A 23,097-nucleotide genomic window follows, 5' to 3' on the forward strand; every position below is an offset into this window, starting at 1 on the left:
CTGAGTGCATGGTACACAGTCGGATCCTGTTGTGTTGTTCATTGGAAACATCAGAAATGATCAAGAGGGAAAAGTAGCCGTTAAAGAAACAAAAATGCTGGGGGGGATTTTTATGACATTTTGTGGCGTGTGGTGATAATTCTTAAAAGGGACCAAGAAGGAACAAATGAGCCCCGAGCTCCGACGCCGAAGAGTTCGTGCGTGAGAGCTAGAGGGGGGAGTGCGCCGGGTGTGTGTGGGAGTGGAGGATGGAAGTGGGGGGAGAAAACCTACAAAATGAGAGTCCGCCGCTGTGGAGGAACAGAAGCGAGAGCGCGCTGAAGAAGCCAGATGTACCGTGATAATTAGCCGAGGATATTAATGGGAATAACGGGATTATGAGGATTTGAGGAGAAGTCACCAGAATCCGGTGTCTCGCAGGGCGAGGGATTAAGTTAGGCGTCTTTACTTCTTCCCTCTGCCGTTATGGGGATAGACCGGCGGCGGAGAGCATCGCTGGCTCTCACCTTGAACTTTCTCGCCTTGTTCCTGGCTGTGTCGGCTCTCACCACCAGCTACTGGTGCGAAGGGACACGGAAAGTGGTGAAGCCGTTCTGCACAGGACCGGTCACCACCAAGCAGTCCTTCTGCATCAGGTTCAACAGCACCAACATCAACGACACGCGGCTGGTGCAGTACATCTGGGAGACCGGGGAGGACAAGTACGTGTTGAGGAAGTTTCACACCGGCATTTGGTTCTCCTGCGAGCAGAACATCAACATGACCGGTAAGTTTGGTTTTCTACAGAAGTAACGGCGGACTGACGGCGGGACCGCTGTGCGCGCTGAGGAGGTGCGTCACGGAGGGAGACGTGCTGCTCCAGCTGCGATGAAATAAAATTAAAAGTCCGGATTTTAATGCATTGACTTTTACGTTCAGTTCCACATCAACAAGGACTGGATTTGGGGATTAATCACGGAAACTACTGAGAAAATTACATGGAAATGTCACCAGGAAGTCATAATCTGACAATGAGTATTATATTTAACTAACAGGTTTTTGTGCCCATTGTTCAAAGGATATCAGATAGAGAAGTTCATAGACAGATTTATATAAACTCAGGTTCAGGATGTAATGTCAGTACACGCAAAGACATTTAAATTGCAAACACAAATAAAACGCTAATTAATCACAATTTAGTAATATTTATGATTAAACAAGCAGACAATGGAATAATCATGTCTGGGAGCCTGAAAAGAGCAAACTAAATATATGTAATGTTGATTAATTGAATTATTCTTGGAATAGTTTTTATGGGCAAAAACATGAACAAAGCAAGGTTAAAGGTATATTTCACCCGCTTCAGTGGTTCTTCTATCACTGAGTGTGAAGCACTACGTGTCCGTGTGCAGACCACCATAAATGCATTTGTTGCACTGACAGTAGAATTTCTGGCCAGCACACAGCTATACGCTGCATTTCAGGCAGAAGACTGTGACACCCTAAGAGGGGGTGAGGGGGGTTGGGTGTTCTTGTTACTACATAATCACAGACTGGAACTTTTTCTTTAAAATTTTACATCGTAACTTTATCTTTGTGGAATATGGAGGAAAAACATATGAAGTCTGACATGCTATCAGCTTGGTACATGAAATAAATGTTTAATTTACGTTCTTTTACAGGTGAGAATTGCAGAAATTTCCTTTATGTTGCACCATCAAACGAAAGAGGTAAGTTTTTTTGGTTTTTGTTTGTTTTTGGGTTTTTTTACATATAAAATGTTACTGCAAATAAAGACTTTTTCAGGGACATGGCAAAATTCTCAGTCAATCAGAGCCTTTATCAGTTTTGTCATCTCAAGGCTTAAAATAACCCAAAGATCTCTGTCATCTGTATGGCTGCTTTCTTGTGACTCTAAATAAGCAGATGAATCTGAAGTGGACGTTTCAGTAATTTTGTCAGTGTGATGAAATGCTGGCCAAAGTCATTTGGTTCTCCACTGACCCTCTTTCAGATATTTTTTTCTAGACATTTGTTTAAGCGTCTTTAGGCCTCCAAGTGATGTATTAAGTTTTTTCTTCATCTTCATCTTCTTCTTCATCAGCACTGACTTCCTGTCATTTGAAAGTGAGTCAGGTTCCACCCCAGATTTTTTTCTCACATAAATATCCTATATTGGAAAAAAAAAATCAACAGCTATTGGTGACACCATGGAGTTGTGGATGACCTAATCACTTGTGCTGCTGCTAGGCAATAAGAAACCAAAACAGTAAATCAATCAGATCCACGTGGTTTTCTCCCAGTTAATTAGTGCCCCGAACGCTGCTGTTGTGCTAAAATCTGCCTCTCGTTGCATTCTCGGTGTTTAGCACACAGAGTACAAATGAAAGAGGATCTTGGTCTCTGGGTCTGACAAAGTCAGTGGGGAAGTGCGTTAAACATGCATTTTTCTGATGGTCAATCTCATATTCTCGTACTATTTCAAAATGGGGATTAAGCCACATCTGGGTCTTGGGTGGAGGTTGGAAACAGTCATCATGATGTCACGCACTGGTTGATGAACTACCATAGCCACAAAATAATCTTTCTGTTAACTTCCTGCTTTTGTTTTTCCAACCCAATATGAAAAACAAGGGGTGAGTGTGGATGAGAGCACACAGACACTAACCCCCCTTGAAACAGCAACTTGTCAATCAGAAAATAGCCACACCCTAAATCATAATAATGTTTTGATCCCAAATGAGACTGACATAGAAAAATGAACAAAACCTATATAGCACATTAAACTTCATGATTAAGATCATGAAGTCATTAGGAAACTAATAACTGATGTCATTTTTAAGTAGGAAGCAGGGATATGCTCTCATGGACTTAGATACAATTGTACTTCTTGCTGTAACCCTCTGCAGGCTGTTGGAAAGAAAGCAAGTTGCTATGAGCTACTATTTATGTCCTATTTATTAATGTCCTAAAGTAAACCAAGCAGAAGAGAAAAATATCTGTGCTATATTTCCTGGCACCAACAGTGCCATTAATTAAGCAGATCCTCCCGTGGGTCACATTCACAGGGTCAAAAATGTTTCCCAAAATCTCAACTCCTAAATTTTAATTAGAGCTAGCACGTAGTGAATATATTATGTATATTATGTTTGATACTCAGTTTTTCTTATTCATTTTTTCTCAGTCAGAATTTTATAGTAAAAGTTCAGTTTATTTTGTCAGGAGGCAGTACGACATGACAGAGAAGATACGTATTGTACCAGACTTAGCAAAACAAAAAAATTATTTTTTTATCATAAAAAAATGGGAATATTTTCTAGACCATCAGCGGGGAAGAGAGGGGAAAATGTAAATCCAAAGCCTGATTATTCCACTGAGCCCAACCTGCTTCTTTATTTCCAGAAAAAACTGACAACAAGGTTTTTTGGGAGGGTTTCACTCAGTTGTAGTTGCTGTCAGAAATCTTCCTTTTTGTGTCATTTATAGACAGAGGTGGGTAGAGTAGCCAAAAAATTGTACTCAAGTAAAAGTAGCACTACCTCAACATAGTTTTACTAAAAATAAAAAGTAGCCATCCAAGAAATTACTCAAGTAAGAGTAAAAGAGTATTTAGTGAAAAAGGCTATTTGAATACTGAGTAACTGATCATAACATCTGATTTAATTTTTAAAAATGAGATAAATGGTAAATGGCCTGTATTTATATAGCGCTTTACTAGTCTCTAAGGACCCCAAAACGCTTTACACATCCAGTCATCCACCCATTCACACACTGGTGATGGCAAGTTAGATAATCAGACAGACAAAAATATAAAGTTTAGTGCAAATTTTAAAGACTGAAAAGCAAAAAAACATGAACATAACATGATTACAAAATAATAAATCTAAGCAGAAGAAACACTTTTCTAATTCATTATTGAACTAATATTTAGAGAAGGTGATATAAATATATGTTAGAATAGTATAATACTACAGGTAAAATACTTCCAGTGACAGTATATGGTGTTACTTTATTTCTCCAAATGGCACAACAGACTCAGCAGATAGAACAACATTAAAACAACAAATAAGAAGTCTCACTTCGACATAAACTGTAGATTTGTGTCTGTGTCTCGTGCATTTTTGGTTAAAACGTTTATTATTCATTCAGTGAAGTTACTCACACTGAGTAACCAGACTTTTTTCTCAAGAGTAGCAATACTTCATAACAATGTTACTCAAGTAACAGTAAAAAGTACAGTGTAGTAAAACTACTCCTAAAAGTATTTTTTTCCCAAAAACGTACTCAAGTAAATTTAACTGAGTAAATGTAATTAGTTACTACCCACCGCAGTTTATAGCTCACTCCTCCACTAAAACCAGATCCCCAAAAATGCCTTATTTCAGTATATTTCAGTAACACAAAGAACTGTAGTGCCTAAAAACTACAGCGTACATCTGTTTTAGAAAAATATTGCTGTCTTAAAATAAGAAAAAACAATTAACTGACACCTGTTTTGAAAGACTGAGGTTAACTCCCTCAGACAATGGCAGGCTAACACTTTGTTTCATTCAGTTGTTTTATACAAAAAGAAGAAAATTCAATAAAAATGCCATCTTTATCCTTTAATCCCTCCTACACACATGTGCTTCTTTCTTTTCTTTAACTATGCAAACAATTAACTGTGTGCAGACATGTAAAATGCTGCATAACAAGATGTGGGCAGCAAATTAGTAATCTGTAACCAGGCAACTCCATATGAGCCTCGCCGCAAAGACAAAATAGATCCTCGTATAAAGAGATCTTCAGCGACTGAAACAATAACTTGGATGCCAGACTCTTTAAACAGAAGCCTGTACCGTTGTCCCTGTACAACAGGTTTAGAGCATCCATCTCTTTGCAAACCATTTGCCAGCATCATGATTAAAATACTAGGATTTAGCAAAACAAAGAAACATTTCTATGGAAGGGGCTTAATTGCAGTGTTTTAAAGCCTCTATCTTTTCCACCTGCCTAAATTAAACTGAAGAAATCTTTTACTGAAGTCAATTTAAAGCAAGCAAGAAAAAGAATTTTTAGCTGAAGGACGTATTTCTGTCCACAATTCATTCAGGGATATTTTGGGTAACAGGCATGTTACGTTTATTACACACCTTATGATTAATTAACCACACACTAACTGCCTGCCCTTGGGTGATATATGCAATTACACTACAGCGTACACTGACAGGTTTTTAAATACGCTGATATTTTGTCCTAACACGTATATAGACTCCAGCTCAGAATGCTCTGCGTCTCTGGGTAGATCATGCTCTGTATCCTCTCCCTGACTGTGAAGGTTAATGATACGGGGGATGGGGTTGCCGGTGCACCTTTCTCCACTCACTCTTCCCCGCTTCCTCTGCCTTTTCACGTCTCTGCTCCCTTCCTTCACCCTTGCTCACCCATATTCTCCCTCACGCCCCAATTTCCCTTCTCTCTCCCCACGACGTCACACTTCAACACCACCATCCACACAACTTGATTTTTTGTCTTCTTCCTCTTGGCCATTACTTTGCTATAACAAACTGTTTTCACAGGTGTGCTGTGGCTGTGCATAGTTGCAGAGTGCCTCTACATTCTTCTGCTGGCCACCGGAGGCATCCTTATGTCCATAGAAGTGTGTCACATCGGCAACGTCATCGACGGGCTCAAGCTCAACGCCTTTGCTGCCATATTCACTGTGCTGTCAGGTGAGAAGCATTAATATAATTACCATCTTTGCCATCAAGTTAGTGAAAAGCATCAAATCAAATAGTTGTGATTCAATGAGCGCTATTTTTGTTCATGTTTGTTTTGTGCTCTCCAATGAAAAGATTACAGATACTGTGATTGTTGTCAGTATCTTTTTCCACTTTAGATGAGAAGAGCTTTTATTTGGACATATTACTAACTATACTATATATAACTATATGTTGCTGCCATTAGTGAGTCTTATAGCCTCCCAAAAGTCAACTGGAAAACCTTGAAACTAGGTTAACTGGCTTCCAAAGTTAGAACTCATTGTTGTTCTCTTGCGTTAAAGGGAGGATTTTCAGTAAAGCCAATCATATGTGGGTAGCAGATACTGAGTATCTTCTTCTGCTTTCTACGTGTTTGTAACCAAAACCTGCTCAGACAGCGTTGGTCAGTAAAATAAAGTATTGAAATTTAAATCAGAAAGATGCTGCTTCCAGGAGTCTTTGTCTTCCATTTGTCACATATAAACTGATATGTTGCTTCCATTACTATTACTCCAGTTCATAACCGATAGTGTTCCATTGTTTGATTTTCATATCCAGTTATGCTTTTATTGCAACTATTTTAGATATGTGTCGTACTTAAAAAAAAGAAGAAGAAGCTATTGCTAATCCAGTGCTTTCCAGATGATTTTTTTGCAGGATGGGCCAAAGTCTTACAGTACTTTTCTGCATTCATTCAACTCATTCAATGTTTAATTGAGTCATTTTGACCAGTTCTCCAGCAACACTGGCTGAAATGCAGCCACAGCCTCTACCATGTTTTACAATTGACTTTAGACAGTCACTGTTGTACCTCTCACCTGATCTCTTCCATGCATATTGATGAGGATATACATTGGCAGTTCTTCCCATCTAGTTCACAAGCTCCCGAAAGAGTGTAACAATATGCCCTGAGGGGGGGGAAAGAGGTGTTTTAGAATTGACCCCCCTCCAGGTAAAAAGTAGTAAGACAGATCAAGGACATTGGAGGAAATCTGGAGCTTTAGATGAAAACCAAAGCAGACAATTCAGATTTTTTATACTTAGCTCTGCATTAAGGGGTTGTGATGTCATCTTTGTACACGGGATGATGAAAGAATCTGAGATGATGGAGGAGCTGTCAGCCATGCACTCAATGTAAGGGACAAGGACAGGGCATGATTAGTTCCTGGAGGCAACTGCATGCTTGGGTAGGCTGGGGCTCAAATGGGAGGCGTTAGAACTGATGGCTGTCCTGTTTTTCTCTACTTCAGACTTTCCAAAAACCTGTGAATTGTGGTGGATCGTGGTCTCTTTGGTGTTCTGGTTTGATTATTGCTAAGAGACTTGACAGCCAGGTTTGTTATCAAATGCGCTGATAACTTGCACTATGAAGAAGAGCATATGAATTTGAATTCGAGCCATTTTTCAGTCAGTTGTAGTTTTTGTCGTGGTTTAAGCCATGCTCTCCTTTTTACAACTCACTAAACTATTAAGTTTATATTTATTTAAGGAGGAGGAAGTTAGCCTACCTTGCAAGTTTTTGCAAAAACAGAATATTTATGGATTGCTATAGTGCTGAAATGTGGAAAACTATCAAGAACCACATTTTGTTTTTTGTGGACAAGGGCCTTTCCCTTATTTTTGCACGCGATTACATTGGATAGCATGAGAATCTGAAACTCCAAAGTGAAACTTTCTTAACCTCCCTTAATGGCAAGGTTACTATTAAATTTTATTAGGTCCTGTTGAGGCATTGGCAGCTCCTGTGCACTCAAGAATGTATTTTTCAGCATTATGTAACGCACAAAAAGACAGCATCCTGTAACTTCACCTGATTTTGGTAACATACCGATGCACCAAATGAATAGTGACAGTATTGCATTGATGTTAGGCTCCTTGTCCATGAAGTCACCGCATTCTTTGCTAATATAAAACTGAAAAGTCATGCCCTGTAGAGGACCCCAAAATAAAAATTAACATTTACTGCAGGAACGTTTATCCAAGCTTTAAATACACTTTTGCTAAGTACTGTAAGAAAACTATAGCAAACGCTTGAGATATATACTGATTTTATTCCGTTTCTGTTTAACTTTAAAACCACTGAGTCCTTAGTTCTGCTTCCTTGTTGGCATTTATCCAGTCATATATTCAGGCCAGTTGTAGCCTCTCAGCCCTGAAAAGATTTCCAGCCGGTTTGCAGTCTGCCTCCCTCTCTCGGTGGAGGAATTAACAATGACCTTCTCTCTAATCCACTCTGTGAAAATGATCCCGACCACCACACTCTGGGCAGTGATTCAGCAATGAAAGATACTTGACTCCACGACAGTGACTCACAGCTTTTTGCTGCTTTGACAGGTGAAATTCAGAAAATGTGTTTTTAAAAAAACAGAAAAGGCTACAGGCTGAAGAATCGTACAACCTGTAAAACCGAGGTCCACACTTTGACCAATTTATTTAATGCTTAAAGGTTGTAACATATGTGTGTACTGTATCTATTCTTTAACTACAGGCAGTTCTAGTTAGACTATAGAAAAGACGCTTGTAGGCCTGGAGTAAAACTGATGCTATACTTGATCCACGGCTCACCCAAAATATGTTAGCATTTTGTGAAACACACTTACCAGCTTTTGTTATGTCAGTGACATGAGAGAATCAGTACTCTTCTCATCTCTGGCTAGAGACACATATTGTTTAGCATTGCTTAATTTAAAGACCTGAGGCAGCAGAGAACAGCTAGTCTGGCTTTATTGAAATATGTCTAAAACATGATAACGTCATAAATTAGCATGATGTGTTGGATTTGTTTAATCCATTCATAAACCGAAATGCAGTAATGTGCAAAAGTCTTGAGCCTTCTCATTTCTTGATATATTATGAGGAAAACGGGAAATACATGCAGAGACTGAAACATGCAGTCCTACAGCATATATGTAAAAAAAAAAAAAGAAAAATCCCCCGCTCGCCCCTGTGGGCGGTCAATCCTTCAAGCTCGGGTCCTCTACCAGAGGCCTGGGAGCTTGAGGGTCCTGCGCAGTATCTTAGCTATTCCTAGGACTGCTCTCTTCTGGAAAGAGATCTCCAATGTTGTTCCCGGGATCTGCTGGAGCCACTCGCCTAGCTTGGGAGTCACCGCACCTGGTGCTCCGATTACCACTGGGACCACTGTTACCTTCACCCTCCATATTTTCTCGAGCTCTTCTCTGAGTCCTTGGTATTTCTCGAGCTTCTTGTGTTCCTTCTTTCTGATGTTGCTGTCATTGAGAACTGCTACATCGATCACTACGGCCGTCTTCTTCTGTTTGTCTACCACCACTATGTCCAGTTGGTTAGCCACCACCATTTCGTCCATCTGTACTGGATATCAGCCACTTACTCTATCTGCCGGTGGTACATACTGTGCAGGGGCCTGTCCTTCCATGATGGTTCCTCGCCTTCCTCTTTCTTGGGTTTCTACTGCCTGAGGTATTCACTGAGCACGTGGTCGCTTGGGGCCATCTTCCTGATGTGTATATATATATATATATATATATATATATATATGTGTGTGTGTGTACTGTATGATAACAATATATAAACAGTCTGAACTGTTTTTCAAGCTTTCTTCTAAATGAAATAGACTTGAAGTAGACTTCAGGATAGTTCTCCAGGCTCCTTGATGGACATTCAAAGCACTTCTTTGGATGCTGGTTGCCTCTTTTTCAGTTCTCTGTCAAAATGATCCCACACTGCTTCAATATCAATGTTGAGATTCAGGCACTGGGAAGGCAAATCCATGATTGATAGTGTTCATTTTGTGCTTTTCTGTTCTGTGTTTCATTGTCATGCTGAAAAAAGCATGACAAAAAACCAATCAGATACTTTCCAAATCGTTTTGCATGGTGGATTAAACTCCGATGGCACTTTTCTGTGTTCATAATTTTATCAGTTTTATCAAGATCCCCAACACAGAACCATGACAAAGCCTGCCCTGTGTTTCATAGATGGTTGTACTTCTCTCCTGACCTTCCCAGAACCACACTGACAACAATTTAGATTCTTGTAATTTTTTAAAGTGATCCTGAGCTATAGTTTTCCAGGCTTTCTGAAGGTCTTTCAAAGTTTTCCTGTGGACATTGGCTGCTTTTTCACTCATTGTCATTCTAGTCTACTTTCTGTTTTTTAAGCCACTTACAGTTTTTACCGAATGCCTAAACACTAACTGTGATTCCTGTAGCACAATTTCTAAAACTAGTCAGACGTATAGCAAAACCACTCACTGAGTGTGCAAAACTAAAAGCACAAAAACTGCTTTGCACTCAGTTTGCAATTTTGTAACACACACTTTGCAAGACTGTAGGCACAATTCACTGCACAACACTCAATTACCAAATTTCCAACACACTCCTAGCAAAAGTATACACATGTATGGCTATCATTAACACTAATTTGCCAACTGTCTGGCACACTTTCACATGTGAAAACTTTCTTAGATAATTCGTTCACTTTGCAATCAGCCTAAGCACTATAATACAGGTAAGCTGTGTGTGCGGAGTACAATGGTGGGAGCAGAAAGAGTGAGAAGTAGAGGAGGCCGAGGAAGAGGACGTGGAGGTGAAGAAGTAGGATGAAGAGGACGACAAGGACAAGGAGGAGCAAGAGGAAGACGAGGAGGGGGCAGAGGAAGCATGTTCACTGCAGACCACGTAACCCATATAGTCATTATGGCGATTGCAAATAATCCTATACTTGGAAATAAACACTTGTGTTTGTTTTGATGTGTTTGAATAAACACCAGTACTTGAAGTTTGGATCCCTCTATGCTTATGGATCTATGACAGAAGTATGAGCTCAAACTGACATAGCCTACCTTGTGCACAGGGAAGGCAAACGCCAGATGTGTTTTGTATTCATACCATCGGTGTGCAGTTGGCGCATTGTGTGCTTAGTAGATGATGGCTTGTGTGTACTGTTTGATACGGAAACACCATTTTTACGAAGGTGTGAAGAGTTAATCTAGCTGTGTTTGCTTTTGCAAGAGAACTACAATGTTTTGATGATTGGGTGACAGGTTTTCTTATTTGTGTGAAGAGTTTTGCAAAATTAGCCAATAGTTACAAAAAATGTGCTTAAGCAATCAGAAAAAACTGTAATGATAGCCATACATGTGTATACTTTTGCTAGGAGTGTGTTGGAAATTTGGAAATTGAGTGTTGTGCAGTGAATTGTGCCTACAGTCTTGCAAAGTGTGTGTTACAAAATTGCAAACTGAGTGCAAAGCAGTTTTTGTGCTTTTAGTTTTGCAAACTCAGTGAGTGGTTTTGCTATAAGTCTGAATAGTTTTAGAGATTGTGCTACAGGATTCACAGTTAGTGTTTAGGCATTCGGTAAAAACTGTAAACATATAAGTTGGTCAGATCCACAATAACATTTTCTGCTTGCATCAAGCTTGTAACTTTGCAGACATCTTGAAACCTAATTTAATTAATTAGCTAAATTAACTGTAATTTCAGTGGTCACTGGAACATAAATACTGCATGTATAGAATCACCAGTAAAACCAGAATAAAAGGTGTTTTAAAATGCTTTTAATGCCCAATACTGACTTTCCTACTGTAGGAAAGAAAAACTGTTCATTTTGGTAAAAGGTCACGACAAGGAGAGTCTCTATCAAGAACAATGTGGATACAGAGCAGTGTCCGAAAGCATTACAAAAAAATGGAAATATTACGTTTGCTCAAACCCAACGAAACTTTACTTCTTTGATCTAACTCTAAGACAAGACATTGCTTTGATTGGTGCTTTTCTTCAAATAGTCTGTTTTAGTGAAATGTATTTTGTTGGAAATTGGTGCAAGAATGAGGTTTTTGTCTCTGCTTGGATCAAATTTTCTGTCATATTTGTCTTTTTCAAAGAATCCGGCTTTATGTCTGTGAAGGAAAGCCCCTGATCAGAAGGCAAAGTTTTTAAAAACTTTAAGAGACCAAGAAGATTAGAGAAATTCATTCAAGAGACATATATGGATATGTGGTGAGCCTGAGGCTGCATATTGATTAGTTTGACGTTAGAGTTGGATTCCCCCTAGTCTGACTGTTGCTTTGATTTTAGTACAGAGTAACCCAAGTTCTCTTTTGATCCTGTTGGCATATGAGGCAATGACGGAGCTATAGTCTTACTAGTTAAGTGTCCTCAAAACTTCATATCGTGTATCAGGTGCCTTCTTAATCCTATATGACTTTTTTTGCAGATGAATACACTGGGAATGACCTACTTTTTCCTTAAACTGGAATATTTACAAAAAAAAGAAGTAAAAAGCAAATTGAAAGTTCTCATTCAAATAGATTTGTATAAAAGTGATATGGGTAATGCATCATATTTATCGTCATGACATCAGCACCACCCCACCCTGCTTGTAATCACAATTACTTCAAACCTACATTGCCATTACATTCAAATCACCACAAACTGTATATAAAAGATGGATGCAAGTGTCTTAAACATGCATTATTTCTAATGGCCAGCAGGGAGGGATGTTCAAAAAGGCATCAAGCTACATGGAAGTCTATGGAAAAACAGCCTTCAGCTCCTTTGACCTTAGTAAGACTTTTCCTGATCAGTTCAGATCAGTACCTTACATATTCCTCTGGTTATCAGTTTTATCACTCCTCATTTTAAAATCACCAAGATGGCAACAGTACTAACACTCTGTTCAAGCCTTTAAAGTTTGAGTTCAGGTGACCATCTTTTGCCTGGCATAGACTCAAGTGAGAAAATGCACCTCCAAACCTATTGTCAGTTTAAAAAACTGGTGAAGGTTTAAAACGCTGTAGCAAGGATGTTATAAGATGGAAAAGATAACTAAGATTTACCTGATTTTTTTATTTGTCACTTGTTAATCATATTGACAGTTTGCTTTTGTGTCGTTGTGGATTGTGCATTACTGTGAATCGTGAGACTTTATTATCTCCTTTCCAAATGGGAATCTCTGAGACTGACAAATGAAGCTAATCAGAAGTGCCAAAATCTGCAGTTCCTTTAATGGCCAACTGAAGCTAGATCCATATGTGAGTCAGTCCCCCAGACTCCAGTGTTGAAATGCCCAAGTAATTGGCATTTAAAAAGCCATTACTTTACAGTAAATGGATGTAGACGATGCTGGATGATTTTATTTTATCTTCTATTTATTTCTGGTGCATTTTACTGGCAGGGGCAGGCTGAAGGTTGACACCTTTTCCAGGGTCTGTCTATCACAGCAGAAAAACTACTGACCATCACTCAGTCATCCTGTTGTGGTCTTGTGATATTTTCATTTTCACCTGATAGGTGCTGAACCTAGCATGCTCTCCTGCAACTAAACTCAGGAGTCGTGTTTTCACACACTTACCCAGTGTTTTGCCAGCTGTAACGTTCAGTAAGATAGCGAGTGAACTCTCAACCCAGGCCGTATGTGTCATGTTTTATTTATATATGGCTCGCTGTCTGAAGAAGTGAGCTGTTTGCATAAATAGAGGGGGTGAAATCTGTGAGGCTGGTACTCAAGTGTGAGTGTAGTTTTTATTTCTCTAAAACACAAAATCATTTAGAATTTTTTTACGGCTTTTGTTGCAGTTCGTCGGCTCTCAAACATCAACGGTTTAGTGTCCTTGTAACAGTTTGTTTCTCTTTTTAATGGGCTGAATATGTTATGTTAATGAGGTCTGAGCTGAAATTTTATTACACCTGTCAGTTATGTGACGTATGATGAGGCGTGTGAGGTGATGATGAAAAACAGACGTATTGGGGAAGTAAAAGAAAGAGAGGCTTACTTTGATGTGAGGAATGAACTTAAGTTGAGCTGAATTCGGGTAATTAATGTGAGCAATGTGAGTAAAAACTTCAGTTTTTGTGCTGAGTGTGTGTTAAAAAAAATAAAAACTGTGGTTTTAATAGCGGGTGCCTGCGGAACTGCCAATTTGTTCCAATAGTAAGAGTGGTCATGCTAACTGTACTGTGTGTGACAGAGACTGGTGCTCGTTAGTGTATAAAGAGCCTGAGGGGACAGAAGGAAATACTGAGCAATCTGGAGCTATTTTAGGTGATACTTAACAATCTGAGAAAAATGTGACATGTTTCTCATAAACAAAACCAAAAAAGCATTTGTATTCCTTTAATTATATTTCGCATTACTTTTAGAAAATCTTTTTAAACATTGCAGTTTATTAAAAAAACAAAACGGTTATGCACCATTTAAATACAGCTTATTAATACAATTTTTCTTGATATGAAAGAATCTTTTCTGACTTTTTCAAAAAAGCAAGTTTCTCCAAACTCTCTATTCTCCATTTGTGTTACACTCTAACTTGCCAACTGTCAGCTATTTTCTGCCTTTTTCATGCTGCCCAAACAAAAAGAGCCTCAAAGTTTCATTCTAATGAGAAAGCTATACACAAGACAAACTCTGAAACTCTGGCTTTTTCCACTGGACCATATAGATGAAAGGAGTTCAAAACATAGACTTGCCTTCAGTTGATAAGAGCACATAAAAAGACCTCTCTGAAAACTACAAAAACACCTTTGAAAATGTTCAAGTTTTCCTATTCACCTTGCTCTGCAATGTTTTATCTCAAATAAATATGAAATAAAATATCCATAAAAATTAAACTCTACTTCAAAGAACACATGCTCTGGCGGATTAGATTAACAACACTTACCGGTAATACGCGTGTTCTCAATTTTAACAACTTTTTTTTTTTCACCTTCCAGCACCTTGTCTTAATACCTGCAGCTTAAAGCAACTGATCTCCAAAGCAAGAGAAACGTGGCACAGCAGCAGCAACAAGTTTACTTATCTCTGACATGGAGACAAACATCTGCTAGATAACCACACTTTCTGTTTCTATTTCTTAAATTAGTGTGTGCCTAGTGTACTAAAGTGTGCATGGATGTGTTGCTTGACTACTTAAGGCACAATGAACCTGTAGTTATTTAAGAAACTACCAAAATATAACAAGAAGTAACAATTTGATTTTATGTTGGAGGACTGCAGATGTTTTATATGTACAGAACAAATATTTCAGTGTCAGTGGAGTAAAGCAATCGTTATGTTAGAGAAATCATCTGCTCACCAAGTATGTGTAACCTAGTGACAAGCCTGTGAATGCTGGCTAGTAGCACAGTAACACAGCAGTACTTGTTTTTTCAGTCCTGTATGCTGGGCTGCATATTGTATGCTTACAAGTGTACTAATCTATCCTTAGATGCTGAAGAAAAACAGGACGCCTACAAGCTCAGGAGAAGCTATATTAGCACAGTAAAAAAAATATGCATAGAAGATGCACCTAGTGCAGCTGCTGTGATAGTGTAGGTAAGTAGAAATGCACAGATCAACCAGCCAAAGATCAGAATCAAACGAGTTCCAGGATTCTCAGCCCTGACTGACCAGTCAGCCTCATGTATGACATATTATGAGTCGTCCTGTTTCATGCCTGTGAAAAATCCACAGTGGTGCAGGGAAATGGTTGTGTGCACACTCACAGGCATACACTAATGCCACATTCCTTAATAAGTTGGAATTTCTTAGTGTCACAATTTGAATCTTGAATGCCCCCTCAACTTGGATTTCCCACTTGGAAGGTTGGAGTAGCCCTACCAACCCTCGAGGTAACGGTCCAAGATGGCAGCACTGAACATGAGCAAAAGTAAAACTGTAAAACCTGTCCTGCCAATGTTGTGTATGTGTGACTGACTAAACAAGCCATATGCAGAGCACTGACCAAGCTCTATACATGAATGTGCTCCAGCTGTTTTAAAAGCAAAAAAGTTTTATGTTGTATTGATACATGAATGGCTCTAACTAGCTTATCTACCTAGCAAATCCTGTTTTTCTTTTTTGGAAGGCCAAGTTCAGAGGTATTTGGACCGCAGCAAAACATGCACTATGACTAAAGACACAACCCACTATGAAAACATACAAAACACCTTGAAACAAAATTATTTGTTTACATTGTAAAGAAGCTAACAAAGACAACAACCCAGTTTTAACCAACATAATTTAATATAAAAAGAGCAGCTTAGAAAGGCAGCTTCTCAGAAGTAAAGATGAGGAGAACCATCCATCCATTTGCTTCTGCTTATCCTTTTTCAGGGTCGCTGGAGCCTATCCCAGCTGTCTTAGGGCAAGAGGCAGGGTACACCCTGGACAGGGTGCCAGTCTGTCGCAGCGCTAACACATAGGCACAGACAATCATTCGCACTCACATTCACTCCTATGGGCAATTTAGAGTTTCCATTTAACCTAACCCCCCTAAGTGCATGTCTTTGGACTGTGGGAGGAAGCAGAGAGAACCCACACAAACACAGGGAGAACATGCGAACTCGACAAAAGAAGACCCCGTCCTGATCCTGATGGTAGAATTAAACTCAGGACCTTCTTGCTGTGCGGCAGCAAAGCTGACCACCATGTCACCATGCTGCCCCAGTCCCACTGTTCAAGAACATGTGTCTATAAGTTGTGGGAAAATTTCATAATAATGATCTTCAGTGTAATTGTGAAGCCTGTGAATGCTCTCTTCTTGTAGTCAGAGGAATTGAAATTAGTGTTTTCTTTTTTTTTTGCACACATCCTCCTGACTTTTTCGGTGAAGTCCTTGCACATTTCAGCAAGCCATATTTCTCATGAACCACATACTGCAGATATTAAAACAGCGTTGGTTTGTAGTAGAAGAGTGAAGTTGTTCAGACCTTCAACCTATAAACATTTGAAGCATTGCAAAATGAAAAATAAAACAAAGAAGACCCAACACTGTTGACTAGGTAGAATACTATATCAGACAGTATTAGGGCAGTGGTGTTAAAAAAGGGGTACTACACAGTAGTAAACATGTCCCTGTACCACACTGTTAGACGTGTTGCTGCCATTAAATTACAATAAGCTAATATTATTTATCAGTTTAAACAATTGGGTTTATTCTTTTCTTACTTACACTTTATACACTATTCCAACTTTTTGGTATTGTGGTTCTATTATTTACTAATATTCCAATACGAGGGAATATGTTGCACAATATCTCTCAACAATAAATGTTTTTCGGTCTGTACTAAAATAATTCTGCTGTGTTCTTGTATGAAATCACACTGTGACGTCCTGTTTCTGATGTTCTGACCAGATACTCAGAAAAAGACTGTTCTTCAGCCAACTGGAATTAGACGAGGCATAATGCCCCACAAGAGAGAGAAAAACAATTCATTGCTCTTCGTGTGTTTGTGACTTTGAGTAAAGCATATTGTTTGTGTATAATCTTTCACATGAGAGCATTGCAGATTAATGACATGCCCCTACTCAGGGGCGGAGCGGGGGGGTGGCTTACGGGGCTTAAGCCCGGGTTGTTTTGTCAGAAGCCCGGGGTATTTTGGAGTGTAATTTTTTCATAGTTAGATGTCTGGCTGACAACTGTATAAAACAAAAAGTACACACAATATTCGAAGCACATAGTGCACACTGTGGGAATTTACGACTGTGCGTGAATCCCCCCCTGATATTGGTATGATCCAAGCTCAGGCACTAAGCGACTGAGCGAGGGGGCGGGGCAGCTGCTGCCCGTGAGTGCGCTGTTGGAGAGACGGAGCCAGCCATACTAAGGAGAGCTTAAGTTTGACCAGGTACCAAAGCAAATCATTGTACCGTACAAATAATGTAAATATGACGGTGCATCACGAAAGATTGATATGAAACTGATCACTTGACCAATATTACGTTACTTGCTCTTCAAGTGAATCAACAAATGGCGAAATGAAAAGCCGAACAAATGCTATTTTTTTTTAGAGTCTTAGCTTACGTGTGTTTATTTCATATTTTCAGTTCTTACCCTCCCCGACTAAATCGGTTTCAGTTATGCACTGAAACATAAGAATGGACATTCGAGGGTTCTTTCAAAGAAAAAACTCAGGTAAATGTTATTTTATATATTATGCTTTGTATGTTGTTCAGTATATTTCTATGCAAAACAAGAGGGATTTCAGTACACAGCAGGATATTCACATTTGTAACCAGATATTTACATACACTTTAGGGAGAAAACATAAAACATTTTTACTGTACAACATCAATTTAGAGTAAATTTTTGTTTTAGATAAATATTGAAATATATTTTGAATTAGTTAAATTTCAGAATAAAGAGAGACAGAGCTATTTTTATCACTTTCATCAAATTTAGGAGTACATGTACACTAAATTTATTGTTAATTAATAAGAAAACTCCAGACGATTCCATTCTGAGCTGAAGAAGCTTCTGATAGGTTAGTAGAGTCCATGTGAGTAAATTGGTGGCACAGCTGTGGATGCATATAAGGCAAAACACAGAGCCTGTTTCTTTGACATGGGAAAATCAAGAGATATCAACCAAAACACCAGGAAAAGAACTGTGGAGCTCCATAAATGTGGCTCAAGTTTGAATACAATTTGGTGCCATTTGCAATTAAGAAATACAGATAGTTTCTCTCTTTACTCTTAAAGTTAACAAATATGTTTTTATATTTATCAATCTAAAAAAATAAACATTTAGTCTGATTTGATGTTACAGTTAAAAAAGTGTTTTTATCTGAAGAGTAAATATCTGGTTTCAACTGTATATTTGATGATTGTCAGCACAAAGAGGGAGAGAGAGGAGAACGAGGACAGAACAGATGAACAAGAGCAGGTGAGACACACATGTTAGTCAAATGGTTGTTTACCAAAAGTATCACCGTATCATAGGTCCTCATGTATCTCGTACCTAGTGTTTCTTTTTAGGTTTGTTATTTTTCAAATTCTGTATTTATTAAGTTCTGCAGGCTTGTTTGCACAACAAGGCTAAATAATTATATAAACTTTTCTCAATCTAAATAGTGGACTTTGGTAGAATTAAAAAATAAGTGTAGTGCAGGTCTATGATGATTTTTAGTGCTATCATCTAGTTCTGATTCTGGTTCTGTCTTGGTTAAGTCCTCAGTAGTCCTGATTTTGAACTGTTGTAGTCCTGTTTTAATTCTGGATCAGTTCTGGGTCTGGTTGAATTGGGGTTTAGTCCTCGTGTCTTGATGCAGCCCTGACCTTGTTCTGCCTTGCTGCTTAATTAAAAAACTAGTTTAAGGTGTCCTGCACATGTGATATATATTTTTCCCTATATGAAGTCATTCTTTTTTGAACAGAGCCTATTAATCTTTCAGTCATTTCTACACCCCCCCCCCCCCCCCCCCCCCCCCAAAAAAAAAAAAAAAATCCCACATGCATACTACTCTTTGGGCTAAGCCCCGGGTGTTTCAAATGTCTGGCTCCGCCTCTGCCCCTACTTGCAGTTTGGTGTTGTTGCTGTGCATAATGTATAGCTACAATTTGATAGGTCTGACATGCCGAAAAATGAAAAGTGTAAAGTTTGACATATCCTGTGACCGGTATTGTATTAGCCACAAAAAACACATGTATTTTTTCTTTTTTCATATCCGCTTTGTCGTATGACAGATTTCTCATGCAGTTCTAAACGCAGGATTAAAAGCTCAACCACCTTTTGTACACTGGATGAATAGTCATTTTCCAAACAGCGTGATAAAGGACAAATAATCCTTAGTGTCAGACTTCAGTTGTAGCTTGTGCACAATGACAAAACAGATTAAAAAAATCTAGGTGCCCCCTGTTGACTGTGAGAGAGCTTTGCAGCACAGATTAGGCTAAACTGCTTTCTCGATGTTGTACGGCTGAACTGGATCAAAAGCGTCACATCTCTGAGGCTGCTTGTATATGTTAAGTGCTTTGACACTAAAAATAAATAACCTTGCAATGGCATGTATTGACTTCTTTTGGAAAAAAGTGACCTTGTGTTAGGAGAACAAGCATAATTTCCAGATGACAGAACGTGCTGAGACTCGGGACTGCGATTTGTTCCACTCATCCTGATGCACGGCTGCCTCTGATCTGCATAACATTATGATAATGTAGCACTGTCATATCTTTAGGAATAAACATGAGCTCTGATAGGGATGAGATGAGAATTTAGGTGTTTGGTACTGAATCTGGTGCACTCATGTTCGGCCCAGGGATTTGTGGAGGGGGGGGGGCTTATGTGGTAATCGGATTGGTAGGCTACAAATCCGTAGCTTTTTATTCCTGTGCTGGTTTGTGGGCAAGGCAAAATCCAGCACAAAAAAATCAGGTGCAAAGATGAAAATAATAAATGAAGCAAAGCACAGAAAACCAAGCAAGAGGCAGACGAGGGGAAGAGATGGGAAGAATATGAACGGACAAAGAGTATACCGGATAAGTGGAAGATGCTGCTAATCTCTACTTTACGTTTTGCACCCAGTTCTTGGTATATATGGATTGGACTCAGTTGATGGCTGCTGAAACCTCCAACAAACAATAGTTGTCCTATTACAGGATGAAAGCACGCCTGTTGAGCATGAGATTTCTTCACATAATGAAAAGGGTGTAAATAAATAGGAGATGTCTTGTAATGTCTGGGCTATCTTTTATTCTAGCTTCTCCAGCTCAGTACAATCTCCCATCAGTGTTATCCAGCTTGCTGAAAGTCAGTGTGCTTTTTGTTTCCATCTTTTCCATTCATAAAGAGAAAAAAATATTAAATATGATTTACACAAAGATAGGAAATTTTAACACCTTTGCTGTTTTCCATTTTTTACACAAAATCAGATTGGAATATTTTTCACAGTTGTTCTTTCTCACATTTGCCACAGCAGACAATTTTATCCTGCAGATATGTTTGCACTACTGTAAATAAACTATGCCTGAAGTACACAGGAAGCTGAACTGGTAGATGTAACAGGAAATGGTACCAAGATGCTAAACAGCTTATATTCTAATACATTTAACACTGCAAATGTGGGAGAAGTACAAATGGCAGCAAGCATGTCATTTGTTGGTGTTGTCTATATCTGTTAGTTTTTTCTAATTTCTAGTTTTAATCTCAATTTTTGGCATTTATCCTGCAAACATGCCCAGATAATAAAGAGCTGCTTAAAAAGAACAGAGCAAAAAAAAGCAGTATGAATAAATAATATATGCATAATAGAGAAAGACTCTTTCGTGGCTAGAGTTTTCATTATTACCATCATAAAAGGTGAAACACTGTACTGCGCTATTAATGAACCGTTTGTTTTTTAATAAAATAAAAACTAAAGAGTAAATTTGTTTAGAACGAACAAAAAAGTATGTTTGTGGCAGGCACTGCTGCATCCAGTTAATGGTTCCTCTGAGTATAAAGCTTTATTATCTCTAATTAGTAGTACATTCAAAAACTTCATAATTTTAACAAAGTTGAAAAAAGTTAAGTTAGTTAGGAAAGCTTGTGCATGTTCTTATCCATCATTTTCCTTTCGTATTTTCATGTATTCTACATGGATCTTAAGCTAGTTGGAAAGCTAACTTGCTGCCCAAGATACATAGTTTTACTTTTACTTGCTCAGTATCGCAAGTAAAAGTACAGAATGTTACTGTTTGGGTTTTTAAAATCATTTGGCTAGAAAAAAAAGCTACAGCTACATAAAAACTTCAGCCAATTCACAAAGTAAGCTAACTGTCGCTTGTTTGCTAACTACAGCGCATGTGCTAGCAGTAGCAACAGCATTGCTAATATATTTTTTTTCCTTGTTTAGTCTAGTGTGTGTGTGTGTGTGTGTGTGTGTGTGTGTGTGTGTGTGTGTGTGTGTGTGTGTGTGTGCGTGTGTTATTGTATTGCAATGACTCACACGTATCTTTGAGACGAATGTGACCCTGAGGACACTTTGACAAGGCAGTTTTGAGTCCTTTCATAGGTTGCTATATATAGTTCTGTCTGTGGATGTATTTTATCAAATTAATAATATCAGTATTATAGGAGGGCTGATATTAAAAGCTAATATTAGCTTTTTTGATAATCTGCTAGCGACAGCATTTATAATGGCCAATAAATGAAAATTTTAAACTCGAAAAAAGATGTAGGAGAAACACTCCAATCCACCAGGGGTCGAATGTTGGGTGTTTTTAACAGTAAATTATAGGGAAATCTATTTTCCTGTCGTGTGTCTAAAAGAAAAAATATCGCCTGATATATCAGAATATTGGAATGCTAAATCACCACATCTATATCATTGGGGTGCATTGCATCTGTGCTAGATGCTTTTCTGAATGTTTACTGGTGTGCAGTTAGGATTAAAGGCAGGTGAGAATAAGGCAGTGCTGGGAGAAATTCAGCTCTACCCTCCTACCATTACCTGAGGTCTGAGGTCTGGGTTTCTCTGCTCCACTGCTGCCAACACAACCCAGCCACAGATAAGCAGCCAAAACTGGATGGATGAATGTTTCTACAAAATATGTTTTTCACCAGCGTGTTGCTGGTGTAACTCAACTGTTTGATTCAAATATAGTGTAAAAATTACAATTAGTTAAAAACCTTTGTTGTTTTCCTTGTAAATTGCATATTGGCCTTAAGCTGAGCATGCCTAGCAACAGAAGCTTAAAGGGAACAGGGTTTAGGGAAAAATGAATTGTCTCTCTGTTTTCCCCTTGACTCTCGTGGTCTTCATCTCACAAACAGTGGCACGCTGAGATTGGCTGTAATTACCATATTTATGCCTTCATTTCTTTCATTGCATTAGTTGATCCTATTCCCAAGCAGAAGCCTGCTTACGTGCAAAAGTAAATAACTCCACCAACACTGCTGTATTCTGAAATTTACTGCAAGATTTATTAGCAGCAGCAGCACTGTGAATGGTATTGTTTTCACCTCGTGAGTCAGCTTGTCATCATGGGAAATTGTGGGCCTGGATATACCTACTTTAGCAGGAGCTGCTCACAGAGGCTGTTTTGGGAGCAGTAGCTGTGCCATGTTTTCAAATAAAACGGTAAAATACACCCAGTTTATAATTAACTAATAGTTAATGAAAAATAGTACATTAATTACTCACTAACATAACAAAAAGCTCTCTTCAATGAATGGTTTAAAACACCGACAAAGTGCAGACACAAGGATGGCAAAAGTGAAAGGCAAAGTTACTAGATACTAGTTAGGTCTGCTATAATATATGGTTGGAGATGGTGGCACTAACAAAAAGACAAAAGTGGGAGCTGGTGGCGGAGTTGAAGATGTTAAATTTTTCTTTGGAAATGATGGACAAGATTAGAAATGAGTACATCAGACAGACAGTTTGGGATTCATGGATGTAGAGAAGGAGGATATGATGTGTTTGGTGTGACAGAGCGAATCTTATGAGCTTAAGAGATGCACTCAGTGGCCACTTTGTTAAGGTAAAAATACTAATCCATCACTGTAACAGGGACCCAGTGGTTTCAGGTAAGTAGGCATGGTGAAGATGTCCTGCTGATATTCAAACTGAGCATCAGAATGGAGAAGAACGTTGACTTAAGTGGCTTTGACGGTGGGAGGGTTGTTGTTGCCAGGCAAGCTGGTCTGCCTGGC

At 38.7% G+C, this 23,097-nt stretch overlaps 1 protein-coding gene across 1 annotated transcript in view; it reads left to right on the forward strand.

Annotated features, from left to right (window-relative positions):
* Positions 1 to 293: 293 nt before the first annotated feature.
* Positions 294 to 23,097, forward strand: part of gsg1l2b (gsg1-like 2b) — a 30,229-nt gene continuing 7,425 nt past the window's right edge. The window contains exons 1-3 of the mRNA XM_080873281.1: positions 294 to 766; positions 1,662 to 1,709; positions 5,538 to 5,690. Of these exons, the coding sequence (XP_080729407.1) occupies positions 466 to 766; positions 1,662 to 1,709; positions 5,538 to 5,690 (502 nt within the window). The 5' untranslated portion in view covers positions 294 to 465. The remainder of the gene's footprint in view (positions 767 to 1,661; positions 1,710 to 5,537; positions 5,691 to 23,097) is intronic.

The sequence above is a fragment of the Rhamphochromis sp. 'chilingali' genome (genome assembly GCF_963969265.1).
Source record: "Rhamphochromis sp. 'chilingali' genome assembly, chromosome: 22".
Lineage (NCBI taxonomy): Eukaryota > Metazoa > Chordata > Actinopteri > Cichliformes > Cichlidae > Rhamphochromis > Rhamphochromis sp. 'chilingali'.